The 20,329-nt window shown below is 35.9% G+C and overlaps 1 protein-coding gene and 2 gene segments (V, D, J or C); all 3 read right to left on the bottom strand.

Moving 5' to 3' along the window:
- Positions 1-20,329, bottom strand: part of LOC121655986 (hemicentin-1-like) — a 176,290-nt gene that overhangs the window by 35,903 nt on the left and 120,058 nt on the right. Inside the window, exons 1-2 of one of the 25 annotated variants that reach the window (XM_042010950.1) lie at positions 19,169-19,292; positions 18,756-19,060 (exon numbers count right to left, since the gene is read on the bottom strand). The exons of 18 other annotated variants lie outside the window; for them this stretch is intronic. In XM_042010950.1, coding sequence (XP_041866884.1) covers positions 18,756-19,060; positions 19,169-19,229 — 366 coding nt within the window. In that variant the 5' untranslated portion in view covers positions 19,230-19,292. Of the gene's footprint in view, positions 1-10,073; positions 10,379-10,451; positions 10,523-18,755; positions 19,061-19,168; positions 19,293-20,329 lie in introns of those variants that run through there. 6 more of the 25 variants (XM_042010958.1, XM_042010937.1, XM_042010945.1 and 3 more) reach the window with 6 other exon arrangements.
- On the bottom strand, positions 6,598-7,174 carry LOC121656274. The segment is given in 2 exon segments: positions 6,598-6,955; positions 7,040-7,174. Coding segments are annotated over 2 exon segments (366 nt in total).
- On the bottom strand, positions 8,251-8,745 carry LOC121656255. The segment is given in 2 exon segments: positions 8,251-8,567; positions 8,657-8,745. Coding segments are annotated over 2 exon segments (366 nt in total).

The following is a 20,329-nucleotide window of genomic DNA, read 5'->3' as shown; positions in this document are numbered from 1 at the left end:
AGAAATATTCCTACATTTATAAAATACAACAAGTATTGTTTTGTTTATTAATTGAATTGAAAGAAAGAAAAAATAATTAAACACATTTTTATTTTAGATATTTTAAAATGATTTTATATTAACCAACATTTACTTTAGTAAATCCTCGGTTTTTAAAGTAATAGTATAACTTATTTTCAATACATTTCTCGCTGGTATTTTCCAAACTCAATAGTAAAAATATATATGGTACAATTGAAATAATATTTGTCATTGTGACTAGAAAATCCCTCATGTTTCATATTTTTTTGTAAACAGACAAAAAGCATCACACTGAACTGAAGACTAAATGGTTTGATGACTTAATGATGAAGTTAAAAATCTTCATACTATAAACAGCAAATCATCTGTTTTATATCTTTTTCATCACTGACAGTCATCAGAAAAAAAAAACTATGGAAAAAAAAAAAAAAAAAAAAAAAAAAAAAGCATAAGTAACATAGACATTACGAGTATAAATTTTGTCTTAGGAAACCTCATGAGAACATGAGCCATAACAGCAGCATCTGCTTTGACTCGTCCTGATTTACACCGAAGTGAACGTGTTTCAGTCTCATCATTATTATCTTATTAGACAAGAAGTAACAGAATACATGTTTCTCTCTGCTTTGTAGTTCGTGTTAGATGAATCATATCATTAATAAATATAGAAGATTGTTCTTTTTTAGTTTTCTTCTTGTTTTAGTACAAGTCTATAAGGTTGGACCTGGTGCAGCTTCAAACCTTCAAACGTGTAACTTTTTCCCCACCAGGTAGCAGCATTTACACATTTACACATTTACACATTTACACACTGTTCTGACCTCTTTTCATCAGCCTGTAAGTAAACCAAACTGTCCTCTTGTTGACACAGTTTTAACAAGCTGATTTTTTTTAAAACATTTTCTGGCTTCTGTAGTGAAGAAATTAACCAAACATTGATATGCTTTAGATGCTGAATGGTACACACATTTATCTAACAAACCATAACTACATGATACATTGAATAAATAAAATAAAAATACAAACATTGCTGAATTATTGTAACATATAAGATGATTGTTTTGGACTGTGGTAGGTCAGACTGTGAAAAGGTCCTTTCACCTGTAAGCTTACACCATAAATCCAAAATTTAATCCTTAAACAAAGAATCACATGAGCTTTGCAAATGTGTTGTGGTTAAAAGCATCGAGGAGTTTTAACACACATCATCATAACAACAGTAAAGTTCAATTTCTGTTTGATGCATCAGCAACTAACAGGAGTATCAAGTTAAAAAGTTAAAAACACAAACACTGACCAATGCTTTCAAATTTGTTGTTATTTAAGATGGAGTGTAAGACTTCAAGTGAAATTAGTTCATAAAACATGCTGAAAATATTATTTTTTATTTTCTATTTTTATCATTTTTTATCCATCATGGACAAAATAATGTATAACTTATGTTTTGCACAAAGAAAATAAAGTGTGAAGGTAATTTGCAACTCTTATCCCCAGTTTGGTGTTTCAAAGAGGAAGAAAAAACATTTAGAACATAAACCACATAAAGAAAGAGGAAACTGTCCGTCCATCTGCGTATCCGTCTTCTGTGTCGAGCATAAATAGGCCTTAAAATGCTACTAAAATTGACACGTTAACACATAGAAAAATATATTCTTTCACAATATTATTCAACATCTAGTATTACTAGATATCCACTTGACTTCTACTTTTTACTTTAAAGCTGATTTAAAGAACAACATAATCACATTATCTGACATGAGTGTGGGAGCTGCTTGCAAGTAATGTGTAACATTTTGTTTCCAATAATCTATACTCACAGTTCAAGTCATTTAATATCAGTATAGAGTGAATTGTGTCCAAATTTTCCAAAACTACTGAATAAATTCATCATAAAAATCTGTAAATGAGTTATTACACCCAGATAGACACTCCAGCAGACTGAAATACTTTGTTATTTAATTTTCTAGTAAACATATTAAATTTTTCTTTTTTCCCTATTTTACTATATGCAGTACTAAATATATAGATTGATTAATTTTTAATTTGTATCACAAACTTGTATAATCCAGATAGTGTCTCTGTTTTAATATGAGCTTTTCACACTTGATCTGCAAATAAAGCTGACAGATGAAGCTGCTGTTTCGAAGAAGTTTTGTTCTGCCAATTTCAGCCACTTTTAAGTTTTAATCCCAGAAGAATATGAGTAAGTGCTAATGATGGCCTAAAGAATATCAGTATCAGTTTTTATCAGTAAACAGAAAGTTATTACTCGACTTTGTGGATCTAAAACTAATGACAACAATTCAAACCCCAACATAAAACAAACTCTATAAAAATAACATTTTTGTACAAAACTCGAATAAAACATTCATCTAGACCATAAAAAGTATTTATATTCCTTTATCACACCAAACCAAAACATGCTGATTTTCTTTTTTCTGATTATACATAAACATCTACATTTGAAGATTTCTTTAATTGTAGTAGTTTAAATAAATTTATGTAAAAAAAGCACTTTTTAATATTTCTCTTTAAAAAAAATGACAAGGAGTCTCTAAAAGGCTTTATGGCAAGTTATGAACAAAACTTAAAAAAAAAACTGTTAATGTATAATAATTATAAATGTATAAGTTATGCTGTCATTATTATTTTTATTATTTTTATTATTATTATTATTAATGAAATGCCAATAAAATAATTGACTTTTTCAATTTGAAGTTGGTTAGTTCATCATTGGATTAGAGTATAATAATAATAAAAAAATAGATAAAAATGCTAAAAAATAATAATATTAATATAATTGTTTTGTTTAGAAGCACCTTTCAGATCACTTAAGGACATTGTACAATAAAAGAAGAAACAAGCAGAAAATAAAAATAACAACAAAACAATACAGGGAAAAAAAAAAACATTGGACAATGTTATTAATAGTATAATTTCCTGATCAGTTTAATTTTGAATTCTGAGGAGGGAGACGGTGTTATGGATGTCCAGTGGGAATGGACATTATATATGTCACTTGTTTGGAAATAAAAATATACATAATTAAATAAATATAAAATATCACATACCGCCTTGTGCTATAAAGCTGAAAATTAATCCTTAAAAATAAAGAATTAGATAAACATTTTTAATCTAAAAGTATGGAGTTTGTTTAGTTTATGTGTAAGTACTTTTCATAAATGTAAACCTCTGTGCAAGATGTTGAGTTCTGTTATTTTTTGTTAGTTCTGAAAATAGATACCAATTTGTTCTGTAGCTGTTATCATCAGTAAAAAAGAAAAATAAAAAACCCTACTTCTGTCACCTGTATCCAGACTGAGACAGGACAGGGACAGAGAGGACAGAGACATCTACTGAGGACTAAGTCTGAAGGATTTAGCAGGAAGTCTGACCCTCAAAATGTGAAGTTAAAGTTAAGTTAAACAGCTAAAATGATGTTGAGCTGACATTAAAGAGGACACAGAGATCCAGAGACAGAGAAGGTGAAGCAGATGTTGTCTTTTTTTCAGATGAGAAAGAAGAAGAAACTCTTTCCACTAGTGGGTCTGATTTAGGAAACAAAGCCAGAGGATCAGACAGATGATGCTGAACAGCTGCCCACAAGATCCATGTTATTCATTTCTGTGGTGATAATGAAGGTGAAGGCAGCCCAGATAAGTTTGTAATTTATAAAGAGTAAATTAAAATTTTGATCTTTGTCTATACTTCTACGTGGTCAGATTTCACTACAAGATTTAAAATAACTCCTGGATTATTCTATTTTATTCTACATGAAAGTAAAACTACAGAGTAAAATCATCTCCTGGTTGAATCAATCATGCAGAGCAGCAACGGTGACCTGTGACAGGCTGCTCGGTGCTTAGTTGCATAACAGCAAGAAGGTTCATGGTTCAGTCTTGGCTGGAGACTTTTTACGTGGACTTTGATTGTTCTCCCTGCATTAATTACTTCTTTCCATTGTCCAAATAAAAAAAAAGAAAAAAAAAAGCAAAACATGTCAATAAGTCTTTTCATTGACTGTAAAAATGAATGTTAGTGACCCCAAATAGTATAAAGCAGATATAGAAAATGGATATAAAAACAGGGCTGCAAGTTATCTAACAGGAAGTGGAATTATGAGGCTGGTTTACAGTGGTGGAAGACGTTTTTGAACACAATTAAAATTTTACACCATCTCAATGTTATCATGAAATATTGAAGGGCTTTTTAGGATTTCAGTATTTTGACTGTACTAAAAAAAAATGTACTTGAACACTTAAGAGTGATACAGAATGCAATATTTCACAAATGATGAGGGTGTCTAAAAACTTTTTTCCACCACTGTATTCAAACATTTAGCATTTACATCATTTTATACAGAAGTACTTAACAAGAGCAGGAGGTCATGGTAACTTCCCTCGTGTCCCACACAGCTTTGTGTCTAAAATAACTTTACAGTAGCTAGAGATCATTACAATAACTGCTCTTCATCATTGCTTTTATCTGATTGTCATCGTGATTTCAGCATTGATGCTACAAAGGAGCACCTTTGTATGTCATCTCTTGAGTGCTAAGCCCCCCCTTTCTTTAAATCCTAGAGACGATTTTCTTTTTAAGCATCATGAAAACAGCATTCAGCCTTATCTTCAACTAACATGTAATTCAGCCTTTTTTATTCAAGAATGTTTTGACAGAACGATGAATGTTTTTTTTTTCACTGTGTGGTTATCAAATAAATATTCAAAACATGTGTAATTATTATGAATTCATTATAAACATGAATCAGTTTTGTGGTGTTGTTAATGGTGGAAAATTAGATTAATTTTATATTTATTGCCACTGAGGTTTTTGTACAGCTTCTTTTCTGTTCTCAGTCACTGTGGCTCTCGAGCACAATAATAAACAGCAGAATCTTCAGTTTTCAGGTTGTTCATCTGCAGATACACCTGCTGTTTGCTGTTTTCTCTAGAAATGATAAACCGACCTTGGACTGACTGAGAGTAGAAGATATTATCACTGTCATATTCTATAATAGCAATCCACTCCAGTCCTTTTCCAGGAGCCTGTCTGATCCAGGCCATCCAGGAGCTGCTGAAGTCAAATCCAGAGGCTGTACAGGTCAGTCTGTGGGAACTTCCAGGGTTTTTAACCACCGGTTCAGATTCTTTCAAAGTCTGACCATTAAAAAACAGAGAAATAATTTTATATTAATAAATTCATTACAAAAAATGTGAAACCAAAAGTTCAGTTAAAACAAAACAACTAAATAATAATGTGGTTTCTTTCTTAAAGCTGCTAGTTTTAGTGAAACTCTTTACCTGCCCAGCAGATGGTTAGAAGCAGTAACACAGTTCTACTGTCCATCTTGTTAAACTGCTGCATGTGTCCACTGATCTCTGTCTGTTCAGTTAAATAAAGGTTCAGGTTTTGCATAAAGTCCTCCTCACAGAGAAAACTGGACTCTGATAACTGATAAAACTGAGGATCTATAGGTAGTTATTTTAATTAGTAACGTGAAGATATTTGTTTGTCTTTTCAGGAAAAAACTGTTTTCAACTGAGATGCTGAAACTATTGACCAGTTTACTCAACATTAGAGAGCTGTGTTGGTGTGTAGGATGATGTTCTTATTGAACGTAAAAGAAAACTTTAAAGAAGCACTTGGAGAAAAATAAAAGTTTTTATGTAAACTACAGTTTATACAGTGTTATTCTGTTCACTGATTTTAAAAGTTTTTCTACACATAATAAAAGTGGTTTTATCTTGTTGATGTTCCATTTATTTTTGTTGTTTTTCTAATCTCATTTTTATGGAAGCCCATTTCCGTCACTCTGATGAAAAAAAAAAAACATAGTATCTCATAATTATGACTTAAGTATCTCATAATAATGAGATACTATCTCATTATTATGAGATAGTATTTTATTATTATGAGATACTATCTCATAATTATGACTTAACTATCTCAATATTATGAGATAGTATCTCATAATAATGAGATACTATCTCATAATTATGACTTAGTATCTCATTATTATGAGATACCATCTCATAATAATGAGATAGTTAAGTCATAATAATGAGATACTATCTCATTATTATGAGATAGTATCTCATAATGAGATACTATCTCATAATTATGACTTAACTATCTCAATATTATGAGATAGTATCTCATAATAATGAGATACTATCTCATAATTATGACTTAACTATCTCAATATTATGAGATAGTATCTCATAATAATGAGATAGTATCTCATTATTATGACTTAAGTATCTCATTATTTTGAGATACTATCTCATAATAATGAGATACAATGGGTTTTTTTTTTCGTCAGAGTGACGGAAATGGGCTTCCATACATTTTGAAACATGTTTAGTTTCTTTTTTTTTTCTAAACTACTTCATGTAATTCATGTTTTTTTTTATTTACAAGTTAAACATTTTTGATTCATTAATATGTTTATTAGTGTGATTAATGACATATTGAATAAATTTTCATTCAAATAAACGTGTAGTTTATATAAACTTATTGCATTCTGAACATCAAGTGTAGATAAAACTCAGAAGATGAGATCATATTAATGTTTCCTGTCTGTGGAGGTTTTTGTGCAGCTTCTTCTCTGTCTTCAGTCACACTGTGTGTCGAGCACAGAAGTAAACAGCAGAATCTTCTGCTGTCAGGCTCCTGATCTCCAGGTACTGAGTGCTGCTGGAAACATCTTCAGTCATTGGGAAACGACTCTGAAAGGAGCTTCCATAAATAGCAGAGTTAGATCCTGCATCCATCCTTCCAATCCACTCCAGAGATCTCCCTGGTCTCTGTCGTATCCAGTGAATGTAGTAGCTGGTCATTTTAAACCCAGATATGACACATGACATCTTCACTGTCTCTCCAGGTCTTCTGAGCTCAGATGAAGACTGGTCCAGTTTGATCTCACTCCAGACTCCTGTATGAAAGCATAACATAATCATTGTTCAGCAGAAGAAATAAAAAAAGAAATGTGAAAAATAAACAGAATAAACGGTCTCACCATGAATGGTGGCTACAAATAAAATACTCCAAATTGCTGTTTTTTCCATTCTGAGATTAAATACTGGACATCAGCACTTTACAACAGATGTCTTAGAAATGTTTAAAACTGTCTCAGTGTTCTGCACAAACTGTATGAGAGCTGCTGATGGAGTGTTTATAGGAGAGGAAGAGTTTGCATAGACCTCCCTCTGCAGGTTTAAAAGGGAAACATGCAGCACAGTCAGATATGCATGATGAAATTTAATTAAATATACTGTAATTGTCTGAATGGGAAATTAAAAAAATTGTATTAGAAGGTTTTTTTCTTTGGTTTTTGTTTGTTTTTGACTGGAATTTCTGGAACTTCTCACGTAATAGTGCAGGCTGAAATGTATTAGCAAGTTTTTCAGACCATCTACATGACACTGTTTTGAATTTTACATTTACCTTTAAATATATATTTATTTCATATTTATAATTACACTGACATAATTACATGATTGCGATAATACAAAAGCTGTTAAAACAAATTGTTTTTATTTATAATTCATGATATTGTTAAACATAATTATACAACACGGTGTGATAACGTCAATACTTTAATGTAAGGCTTAAAAACTGTCAGAATCTTCATAAATAAGGAAAAAGTGGTTTTATGTAGTTTCTCTCACAGAGATAATATCACATTCAGATTTTTAAATTAGCAGTGATGACTTTGTCACTGAAGATTCTGTTTTTATGGTGTGAGTAGTAACTTAATAACTGTTGTTTATGATTTAACCCCTTAACACCTGAATTTATATGTATTTGAAAAATAAATTATTTGTGTTTTTGCCGTCAAGCAGATTTAGCTTTGCGTCATAAAGCTTCATCTAAACCTTCAACTTGTATTTTAGACCCTATCCCAACCAGATTATTAAGGAAGTTTTTCCCTTAGTTAATACATCTATACTGAAGTTAAACAAAATATCTCTATTGACATGTATCTCTATGTACTTTAATCTTTTAAGACTGCTGTAATCAAAACTTTACTTTAAAAAAACAACTTTCAATCCAGAAGTGTTTTCTAATTATAGAACTAAATCCAACCTCCCCTTTATGTCTAAATCCGTAATAAAATAGTTTAAACTTTTTTAGATTTAAAATCAGCATCAAAATATGAAATAAAAGTGCAGCTTTAAATATCAGCACAAAACTGCTGCAAGATTTTGTACAGCTGCTCAACCAGCTTCAGTGTGTTTCTCTGACACAGTAATACACTGCTGTGTCCTCAGTCTTCAGACTGTTCATCAGCAGATACACCTGCTGTTTGTTGTTGTCTCTGGAGATAGTAAACCGCCCTTGAACTGACTGAGAGTAGTACTTGCTGCTACCACTGCCGCTATTAAGAGTGGCAAACCACTCCAGTCCTTTTCCTGGAGCCTGTCTGACCCAGCCCATCCAGTAGCTGCTGAATGAGAATCCAGAAGCTGTACAGGTCAGTCTGTGGGATTCTCCAGGACCTTTAACTACTGGTTCAGATTCTATCAGAGTCTGACCATCAACACCTGTAATACCAGAGAGACGATACATGTCATGAAATATAATGATAACACATATAAAAGTTTTGGAGATCCTGATTATTACTCATCTTCACCTGCCCAGCAAATAGATAAAAACAGCAGCCCTGTTCTATAATCCATCATGTAAAACTCTGAGCCCACAGTTCTGTTTTACCATCAGTGCAGTCACATAAGTAGACGTGGAATTTATTCAAGTTTTGCATTGACTCCTCCTCACAAGAAAGAAAACATGGACTTCCTTTTGACTCGGCTACTTACGCTACAGGAGGTTAAAGTAATGAAAATTTACAGGCGGAAAGCCATTCCCCTATAATCCTCTGCAGAAACAGCTGCTCTCTGCTGTTTTCCCTTGAGACAGTAAACCTCAGACTAAGAGTAGAAATTACTGCTGCATTGATGATCTTCTAGTCTTGTTGACCTCTCAGATTGTTTTACACTAGAAGTCATATTCATTTATACAAGTATACATTTAACAGAGATCAGTATTACACAGAGAAACAGTGAAATCTTTTGGGCCCATCGGGGGTTCAATGTCTTGCACAGAAACTTCAACAATGCAACGACTAAGAAGGCTGAGTAAACCAGAAACCCTCTGATTAGCAAATAGTGGTTTATTCTATTGGGCTTTATTTCCTGACATAAAGCTGAAGCTGCTAATGGGACCATCAAGATTTGCTGAATCATTTCTGAAATATATGACCAACAGAAATGTTTAAAATAAGAAACATTGTATATTTTAGTTAAATGCTTCAGGAACAACTATCAATGGGAAGATGTGGCAATCCTCTCAATCTTTGCAGGTAAATGGGAGCAGCCTTTCTGTATGCTGGGACACATTCAAGCTTAAGGTTCAACATACTGAAAGAAGGAAAAAAATGATTTTATCATAGTTCTCTATACACCTCCTGGAGATGGTAAACTGGCCTTGGACTGAATAAGAGTAGTGTTGAATGCTACCACCAGTTACCACGAAACTATAACAGCTTATACCGCTGCAGGGTCACTGAAGCCTATTGCAGCAGCTACTCGACCAGGAATCACCAGTCTATCACAGGCCCAACAAAGACAATCACTCACACTAACTATAGAGGGGAATGTACAGTGACCAGTGAGCCTAACATGCATACCTTTAGACTGAGAGGAAGCTGAAGAACCCGCAGAGAAGCAACGCATAATTGAGGAGAACATGCAAACTCCACACAGAAAGGCTCAAACAGAATGAAACAGAAGATCTGCATCTATAGAGTTATTAATAATAATGCATATAATCTGTCATATTTTTAGACAGAAAAGTTAGTATTTCACTACCTAAGTTAATTTTTTTGACATAATAAATTGTGAAATTTGTATTTTTATGTACCATGCTACACATGTCTGTTGACATAAACCAGTCTTGAAATCATTAGTGGTCTCAGAGCTCCTCATCTGGTGGCTTCATGTTAAAGTTTTCAGGCTCTGAGAGGTTTTTGTTCAGCTCTGCTGATGGTTTGTGTTACTGTGGCGTCTCGCACAGTAATACACAGCCGTGTCTTCAGGCTGCATATTCTGTCCATTCAGAGTGACTGTGTTACTGGAAGTACCTAAGTCAATACTGAACTTGTTCTTTAGTGAATCTTTATAGTATGAGCCTCCTGTGTATTTCATCCCAATCCACTCCAGTCCTTTCCCTGCAGGCTGTCTGATCCAAGCTGTGTACCAGCTGCTGACAGAATAAGAGACCTGACAGGTGATGGTCAGACGCTGACCTGGCTGTACAATCATTAAGGCTGGTTGTGTCAGTGTTTCACACCTCACGTCTGTAAAAACATAAACAATTTATGAAATTACAAATGAAGACTTGCTGACTAGGAGAAATTTAGAGAGACTTACAGGATCCAGCTGCCAACAGCAGCAGCAGAGTGACAGAAAACATGATGTGTGGAAGCTGAACGGATGAGCTTCTGATCCTCTTTAACTTCAACACCAAGTGAACTATTTACATCTGTATAAACAGGAAACCACTGAGTTTACATCCAGTCCTGAGAATGAGAAATCATTTGAATATATTTTATTGTTTTTAGGACAGGATCTTATCTTGTGGATCAAAATGTAACTCATGCATATAATTTAAGGGTCTGTTAATAATGAAGTATTTTGTTATAGTTTCTTTTTAGAGGGATAAGAAATAATGTAAACCAGATCTCTGTGAGGTCATGTTTCAAGTAAACTTCTGTCTCAGTGCATATTTTAAAGACTGATTCAGTGAAAATATATATGTAAAAAGATATAATTTCTTCCATTTATTCTGTATTGATTATCAAAAATTATTTAATTTGGTTTCAGTGTGAGACATCAAAGTTAAAATTTATGGTTGATGAAGCTTTAATGTTGATTCAGTTATATTTTACTATCCGGTCTGTTTCTGAACCACAGAGACGATACGAGTAATAAAACCTAAATGCAGGATCAGGTAAGAAGGCAGGTGGATTTAGGAGTTTAGATTTTTTTTAATAACATGAAAAGAAATCATTGCAACAGCAGAATATACAGAACTAAAACGATAAATATAGACAGAATAAAAGCAGGAAGGTAGCTTGTCCTTAGTTTAACTCTGTGTGGGTGGAGGTCTTCCTGGTAAAGTTTCCACAAAGCAGAGAAAAGACGACGAGCAGAGATGGAGGGAGATGATGAGTGTGCTCAGCAGCAGATATGAATCTGTTCTCAGTGGTTATTAGAAAAGAAACAACTGCTGAGAGCCAATCAAACTTCCTTTCCTGTAGCTGTGTTGGTTTCTCTGCAGCCTCCACACGGTTAGCTGTGGCTTTCACTTTAATAACACAATGACTGTTACAACCATCAATGTGCTAAAAAATCTTTCAGGAAGCATCTGTGTCGTTCGTCTGTGAGAGAAACAGCTCAAATCCTGACCTCAGAGCTGAGAAATGAACTTTGATGGAAGAAAAAGAGAGATGAGAATCCTCCTGTTGAACATTTGCTGCTAATTCATTAATTATAAATAATTTAAACCTCATGTTCTCAGAAGTTTCTCCTCTGTAACAAACACTTTATTTCTTGTATTTGTCTAAAAAACATTAAAGCTGCTGACAGTGTTTTCAGCTTTTATAAGAAACACTGCAGCGACTAAACTTCTGTTGGTTCATCAGAGCGACACAAACCACACTGAGACAAACACATAAACCACCGACACAAGCAAGTCATGTTTCATTTTTCTCAGAAAACAAGCAGGACAAGACGTCCATGTTGGTTCAGCTCAGGTCTCTTTATTTGTCAGAGGATTCTCTTCATCTCAATCAGAGCTGAATTTTTACTGTTTTCCACTGGTTTCCATCGTACTCATTAGACAAAATCTGCAACGTTAACAGCTTCAATTCTTCAGCTGCCCTTATGTTCTGTGAAGTCCCATAAGCAGGACTGATCCTGGCCTGCACTGCACTCTGGGTGAACATCCTTCACATCAGACTGTTTCATTACATACATGACATTGACTGACAGACAGAGTCTGACAGGCAACTGGGCGGCTGTACGGACGGGAGCTCAGCAACGTCCACCTCATAGCAAGCCCAGGTGCCAGAGGCCGAAGAGAAATCATCTTCTCGGCAGGGATAACCACGGACCACAGTAGAGGAGCGTCACTCACAGAGACCCCCTTGGGGCCGGAATCCAATAAACAAGGAAGAACCAGAGGCTGGAGATGAGCGTCGTAGCAATAGATCTTGGAGACAGAAACCGGCAGATATGGAGGAACCAGAGGCTGCGGGAACCTGGGAGCTGGCATCGGACAGTGAAGCGCCGAACTAGACTGTTGCACAGGCATCTGAGGCTGAACCTGAACAGACCGTGGCATCGACGTTGGAAGTTGTAAAGCAGGAGAAGACCGGGGAGCAGGCGTCGGAGGCTGTGGAGTAGGACAGGACTGGGGGGCAGGCATGGGAGGCTGCAGGACTGGAGCTGACCATGACTGTGGCGTCGGACGCTGTAGAGCGAGAGCTGACCGGGAAACTGGAGGCGACACTGGGGACGTGAGCCTGGGAGCAGGAGTTCTTCAGATAGCCAGTCTGGAGCCCTGGAATGAAGACCAACCAGGGAGACTCTCCTGAAGGGCTATCATTTGATTCAGCCAGCAACTCATCTCAGCCTCACTTGTAAATGTCGGGCCTGCAGGGGGGAATTCTTTCCTCCAGGAATCCTTTCTCCTTAGCGAGTCATACTGCTTGGCCTGATCTTCTGTTAAGCATGGACCTCACAGAGACAAAGGACAGTTAACATATCTTTTTTTGGACAGGGAATAAACAGGAATCATCTTACTTCACAGGAGAGGAGATGGGTAGGGATGTTATGCTCGAGCCGTCTGCTCGATCACGTGTCGAGCATGTGACACGGAAGTGTTGTGAGCATTGTCTCTGAGCATTGATTCAGCATGCCAAAAGTCACGTGATAGACCAAACGAGGCCTCGTTACGTCATCAGCGCGTATCGAGCAGCAAGCGGGATCTTTGAAGGGACCGGGCTTGTCAATCTCTCAGATTCCAAACACAGAGGAGATCGCAGGTTTTTGAGAGGAGATTCTGTAGCGATTGCGCGACATTACATTTTGAAAACAAATTTAGGAAAAGCATCACATCAGCATGAGCTTATATTGAATCACATTTAGCTTTTAGAGATTTGGGGAAACAAACATCTGCGCAAGACGCCGTTGCCAGGGTAACTGCTGAAGGAGCTCGGAGTATGAGAGAAAGACGGAGCGGGGGGTGCCTTCAACATCACAGGTAAGCTTAATTCCCCTTTCTTAATATAGATGTTTTTTAAATAGCCTTGCAAAGAGCAGACTTTACAGTTAATCATAAACTTTAACCAGAAGCATCAGAGGAAACGTCTCAGTCTACAGCTGCAGAAGAAAAACCACCACCTGCAGGACCTAAGACACCAAGCTGGTTTCTGATCACCATCAGCAGCAATTTAATGATTTTAAACTTGGGTAATTACAATTTTGTTCTTGTGTGTGTTTCAGGTGCAACCGCTCCAAAGCTGGAGAGGTAGTGTACCAGAAGAGGAGCAGACTGAAGCCTGACAGAAAATACGTTTTTAAATAAAAATCTATGACACATCACAATGTTGCCAAAGTTTTTTTTCTCATAATACATTTCAAGATTCAAAGTTTCTTTGTCATTTGCACAGTAAGGACACAAGTTTCCCTGAACAATGAAAATCTTACTTTGCCGTCCAACCTGAATGCCATAAAACATTATAAAATAAAAATAAACAATTTGAAAAAAAAAAAACTAGATAGAAGATAAACAAAAAAAACTGAGTAAATAATCTATGTACATAAATGTGCAGTGAGCTATAAACTGTTGTGCTACCTTCAACAACGATCAGCTATGCAAAAGAAAACAACTCATGAGGTAGACGATAACACGCATTTGCAATATCTATTATAAATAATAAGACACATAAAACAGTAAACAATTTTATTACAACTGTATAAAATAACTAACACAGTCACTATACCCGTTGCACAAACACCCTTCCCTCATGACTTCCCACTGTGAGTAACTACTATCATTACAGATTGGTTTACTGAAGTTACACCACAATTCTGTTACCTAAACAAATGTTACCTAATACCCCTCCTTGTTATTTATATGAACAACAGAAAATAAATATTCACTCGGATGGTAGATTACGTATCGTTTATTGAACACATATTCAGAAAGTTCAGATAGGAATGACAGATGTGAGGTGTCAACGCTGTCCTTCTGATACATCAGACGCCCACAGCCAGCAGATGGAGCTCTTTGGTTTGGTCAAATGATTCAGAACACTAAGCCATTTTCAAGCATTTAGGTCAAAGTTGGCTCGATGATTCATGAGGCCTCGCTTTCACCATCCCTAGAGATGGGTTCATGTGGGTAGAGCATCAAGGTCCAGCAGGGAATGACTGTGGAACTGGGACAGATAAAGGCTGGTGAAACAAGGAGTGGCAGGTGTGACTGGTTGTCCTAATTGTAATGACTGGATCAGACAGGGTGTGGAGGATCAGGGAACTGCAAGTGGCAAAGTGGCAGGACAGGTTGTGACACATACAAAACATGGTCTGTGTAAATTTAGGTCATATTAATTCAATGTTAAATAATAAAGATTCTTATGTTTTAATAAAGATGATGAAAAGGTGTACAGTTAATAAACCGATGTAGAAACACTCTAATATGTGAATATAATAATGCTCTGTAATTATGCTACAAGAATGCCAAAATAATTTCAGTCTTTACACAAAAGTTTTTAAACTTATGGGGCCAATTGTTTGGCTGAATTTATGCTGACAACTGTTTTTAAATCATATAATTTGTGCATTTTATGTAAAAAAATTAAGTTATATACATTTCAAACAAATGAACTAATCATTTAATACATCATCTGAAACAGTTATTTTTGCTGATATACTTAAGAAAAATATTTTTACAAACTCATAAAATGTTTAAGCTCATCAAAACTTCTTCTATGGGCAACTCAATTAGATGTTTTAATGATTTACGGTCATGGAGTATGTCTTCATTATATTTTATGAGGCTTTTCCATTTAAACTAAAACCAAACATCTGAGGGTTCATAACACCTTATCAGGGTGACATCAAAGAAGCATCCTAACTAGATGCTCCAGCCACCTCATCTACTGTAGCTCCAGCAGTGGCTGAACTCTGAGCACCTCAGGGATGAACAAGCTTCTCAGCCTGTCTCTAAGGAAGAGCCGAGACACCCTGGAGAGGAAATTTGTTTTGGCTGCTTGTAACCGCCATCTCAGTCTTTTGGTCACTAAGCAAAGCTGATGAGCAAAGGTGAAGATAGCAAGATAGATTCACCAGGAGATCAAGACCTTCTCCCTTTAGCTCAGCTACTTTTTCACCATGACAGACCAAAGTAGAGCTCAAATTAATGCAAATGCCACACCAATCCTCCTGTCTATCTCAACCTTCTTCCCATTTTCACACTTGTGAACAAGAGCTCAAGATACTCGAACTCCTCTTCTGGGGCCAATATTTAATTCCTTACCTGAAGACAGGACTCCACCCTTTTCCAGCTGAGGGTCTCGGAGCTTCACATTCTGCTGTGAACCACTCTGGTGTTTTCCTGTGTAAGAGTGAGACACCTCTGCAACGATGACAGCGATCACATTTAAGTTCATGTCATATGAATAAAAAGTATCATTGTTCTCAACAGAAACACATTTTATGAGCTGAGAATAAAATCAACCTCAATACTTTACTGCTGGAGTCATCTCTGGAGATGATGAATCTGACTGGAATTAATAGAACTGAAAACTTTCTGTGTGTACAATGATGATCCACTCCTGTCCTTTTTCATGGGATTCTTCTGGTTCTTTAGCGACTGGTTCAGACTCTGTAAGAACCAAAACTACCAGCATCTGTCAACCAAGAATTAAATTATTTCATTCTGTTGGTTGCACACATGAAAGATTGTCAGAGCAAAATCACTGAAAATCTCCACCTGTCCAGCAGATAGTTAACATCAGCAGTCCTGTTCTACAATCCTGAGAGTCCACTGTTGTCTGTCACCATCACTGCAGTCAGATATGTAGAGGTGGAAGATATTTTAGTTTTGCATTGACTCCTCCTCACAGGATACATGGTAGTAAAAAAAACCCATCAAACACCATGCTGGCTTTAACAACAGATTTGACAGAAGTTGGATGAGTTCTGATATAATTGTTGTCTAACAGGACAAAAGATGCACTCATGATGAAAAAATGCCAGTGCTGCAGTTTAATTTTCTTTTTGTTTATTTTATTTTCATATATCCATACAGAAAAAAAAAAATGTTATTTTCAACAACAGAAAAAACACAGATCAAGTTTCCTTAGATTTTCAGTAACTGTCAGGAGAAGATTTGTTTAACCTGACAGAGTCAGATATTATATCCTCAGTGAAAAGTTTTAGTAAGTTCTCTAAATTGTTTGGTGGTAATTTAAAAGATAAGTCTACGTTCAAAAAAGTTTGCAGTGAGATCGATATAAATTATTGAATATTAGTTGTTTTTTTTTTTTTAATATAAGATTGCATAAAACAACCTATAAGAGGGAGTAGTTTTTGTGTCTCTTCGGGTACAGTAACACACTACTGTGTCTTCAGTCTTCAGACGGTTCATCTGTAGATAGATTTTACTGCTGGAGTCATCTCTGGAGATGGTGAATCGACTGACTGAATGTAATGTGTAGGCCAGCCATCTGTGCCTATATAAGCAATCCACTCCAGGCCTTTTCCAGGAGACTGTCTGACCCAGACCGTAGCATAGCTGCTGAATGAGAATCCAGAGGCTCTACAGATCAGTCTGTGGGATTTTCCTGGTATTTTAACCACTGATTTAAGACATTGACTAATGATATCAGTTAATTTGGGTCACAAACTGTGTCAATGTGACATCTGAAAATTCTTTACCTGCCCAGCAGAGAAGGAAGAGCAGCAGTCCTGTCCTGCAGTTCATCATGTTAGTTTGTGTCTTTTCTCTTTCATCCTCTCTGCAGTGTTTAACAGAGGTGGGTAGGAATCTAGGTTTTGCATTGACTCCTCCTCACAGGGAGGAAACATCTGGATTGTCATTTTAGCACCATTTTCATTTTTTTTTTTTATTTATTAAATTAAAGATCAAATCCAAATCATCCTTTAACTGCAAACCCTCTAACAGCTAAAACAAAGAGAAACCAACCTGCTAACACATGAAAGAAAAACAAATCAATGAACTCAGAATTCTTCTACATTTTATTACAAAATGTTTTCTGCCCATTTAAAGGAATTATTTCTGTCTGCCAGCTAAACTGCTTGTTTGTTTGACAATAATTTCCATCCTTAGATCCTCCTTAGTTTGTTACTATGAACAACGATTTACAGAATAAAAACATTACTGTGGTTGGTAAACATCTTTAATTTAAAAAATATTATCAATCATGCTCACATTAATGAAATTGGAAAATGCATCATAGCTTTAGAATAATATCTTTTTTTGACAAGATTTCTCTCTGCAACAGGTTTTGTAGGGAGAAGCACATGCTTTGCAAACTGATTATGACTCCAGGATTTTGTACAGCTGCTCAACCAGCTTCAGTCACTGTGGCTCTCGAGCACAATAATAAACAGCAGAATCTTCAGTTTTCAGACTGTTCATCTGCAGATACACCTGCTGTCTGCTGTTGTCTCTGGAGATGGTGAACCGGCCCTGAACTGACTGAGAGTAGCGTTGGACAAGTCCAATTCACTCCAGTCCTTTTCCAGGAGCCTGTCTGACCCAGTGCATTTCATAGTCACTGAATGTGAATCCAGAGGCTGTACAGGTCAGTTTGTGGGATTCTCCTGGTCTTTTTACCACTGATTCAGATTCTGTCAATGTCTGACCATCAACACCTGTCAAAATAAAGAGAACTTTGTTTCATGCATTATGGTAATAAATCAAATGAAAAATTGTCTAAACCAGATCATCAACAATCTTCACCTGTCCATCAGATAATTAACAACAGTAGAACTCTTCTGTAATCCATCATGTTAACCTGATTGTCCACTGTTCTCTGTCATCACTGCAGTCAGATATGTAGAGGTGGAAGATATTCAAGTTTTGCATCGACTCCTCCCCACAGGACAGATTGTGGAGAAAAACCACTGACTGGTTTTCAGTTCTCACCACTTGAGAATGAATAAATTATTACTGAATTTGAGCTATTCTTCTAAAAGTTCTACTTTTAATTAGATGCTGATAAATCCATTAATTAATTGTTTGTCCATGTTTTAAGTGTTGTGTGATTCATGTCAAATTAAAAGTCAGTTTCATCAATTTGAAAAAAAATCTCAAATAAAAAAAGACTTGCCTCTAAACTGTTATCATTTATGAATTTATGCATGTAACCGTTTACAAATTTAAAATCAGCTGAAATATTTTTACTATGATGTTAATGAAATTTTGTTTTCGTTTCTAGGTTTCTTAATAGAGTTTTCTTTACATTATGATGAACTGATTTCTGTATATGTAGTTTAATGCAGCATGTTAAAAATTTCTCTCTCCATCAATGAACCAGTCTTGTAACCATTAATGGTCTCAGAGCTCCTCCTCTGGTGGCTTCATGTTAAAGTTTTCAGGCTCTGAGAGGTTTTTGTTCAGCTCTGCTGATGGTTTGTGTTACTGTGGCGTCTCGCACAGTAATACACAGCCGTGTCTTCAGGCTGCATATTCTGTCCATTCAGAGTCACTGTGTTACTGGAAGAGTCTGTGGAAATGCTGAACTTGTTTTTGAGAGAATCTTTGTAATATGCTGTAGAGCCAGAAGCGTAACCAATCCACTCCAGTCCTTTCCCTTCAGGCTGTCTGATCCAAGCTGTGTAGTAGCTGCTCACAGAATAAGACACCTGACAGCTGATGGTCAGACGCTGACCTGGCTGTACAGTCATGGAAGATGGCTGTGTCAGCTGTTCACACTTCACACCTGTTAAAAGAATTTTAAAAAACAAATAAATAAATAAAAATAAGTTTTGTTACATCTAACCAGGATTTATCGTAAAGAGGATTTGATAATTAATCTGAAGAAACTCACATGCAGCCAGTAAGAGCAGGAACAGAGCTGAAGAAAACATGTTTGTTGATGAAACTGACATCCTGTCATCTCCACTCCACACTGGATGCCACGTCTTTATACATGAGAGGAGGACCTGAGTTTGCATAGAAACAACACAGATCATCTAACTGGATACTACATGATTTATACCCTGACACATGAAGTGTGAGAACAGACTTAGAAAACAGATCTGAATGTAATGAATATCTGAATGACGTACTGACATTACATTTTAGGTAAGACAAGGTGCTAATTGATATGAACGTCTCAGACTGCATTTTATAATAGATAAAAAAAATTTCATCACCATTGCAGATACTAGCATTTACAATTTGTGTGTCTGCATTTCATTTAGCTACTTACTGCCACGGAAAGTTGAATTCATGAAAATTTGCTAAATTTATTGACAAGTTATTCCTCTCAAAGTCAAGTTTGTGTGAGCCAGTTGATTCATACAATATTTCTATAAAACACATCACTAAAAATGGTTGCTTCATAACTAAGCAAACAGCCTACAATAAATATAAAAATACAAAGATGAATTAAAATCAAATTGTCTTTTCTCCATTTTACTTTAATGAATATAATATAATTTTCCACAATATGGTGTCTGTCTGTGAAACTCTACTGTTAATAGTTGGAAGCTCCTCTACCAGAGTTTTGCTGCTGATACAGTTTGATCATTAGTGGTTAAAGACCAGCTACGTACTCGGGTATAAATGGATGTGGAAACTGGATGGATGCAATAACTGTTCTTTAAAAGAGGAAAAAGTGAAACTGTTTCACCACAAGATTTACTGTCATGCACCGTCTGTAGACCAAAACAAAGTGTGTCATGAGCGACACCTCTTCCCTCCACCCCAACTTACCTCATCTGCAAACGTGTATTAAATGCAAACTCAATGTGCAAAACAGTATCACCTTTTTGTGGAACATGTCGAAGTAACTTATAACGTTATGTTGTTACTTACAGCTGTTACATGCACCACAAGAAGCGAAAAGTTTTTCTTGTTGTTGAGGCCACGAGAACAAAATGACGACCTTTCACACACTGAATGGGGACAGCTTGTGGCTTCTTCTGGACGCATCAACCGAGAAGAACTTTTTCTTGTGGGGCTCCAAGAAGTATTGTGTGATTGG

The sequence above is a fragment of the Melanotaenia boesemani genome, chromosome 2, assembly GCF_017639745.1.
Source record: "Melanotaenia boesemani isolate fMelBoe1 chromosome 2, fMelBoe1.pri, whole genome shotgun sequence".
NCBI lineage: Eukaryota > Metazoa > Chordata > Actinopteri > Atheriniformes > Melanotaeniidae > Melanotaenia > Melanotaenia boesemani.
This window is presented reverse-complemented; position numbering and strand designations above follow the sequence as displayed.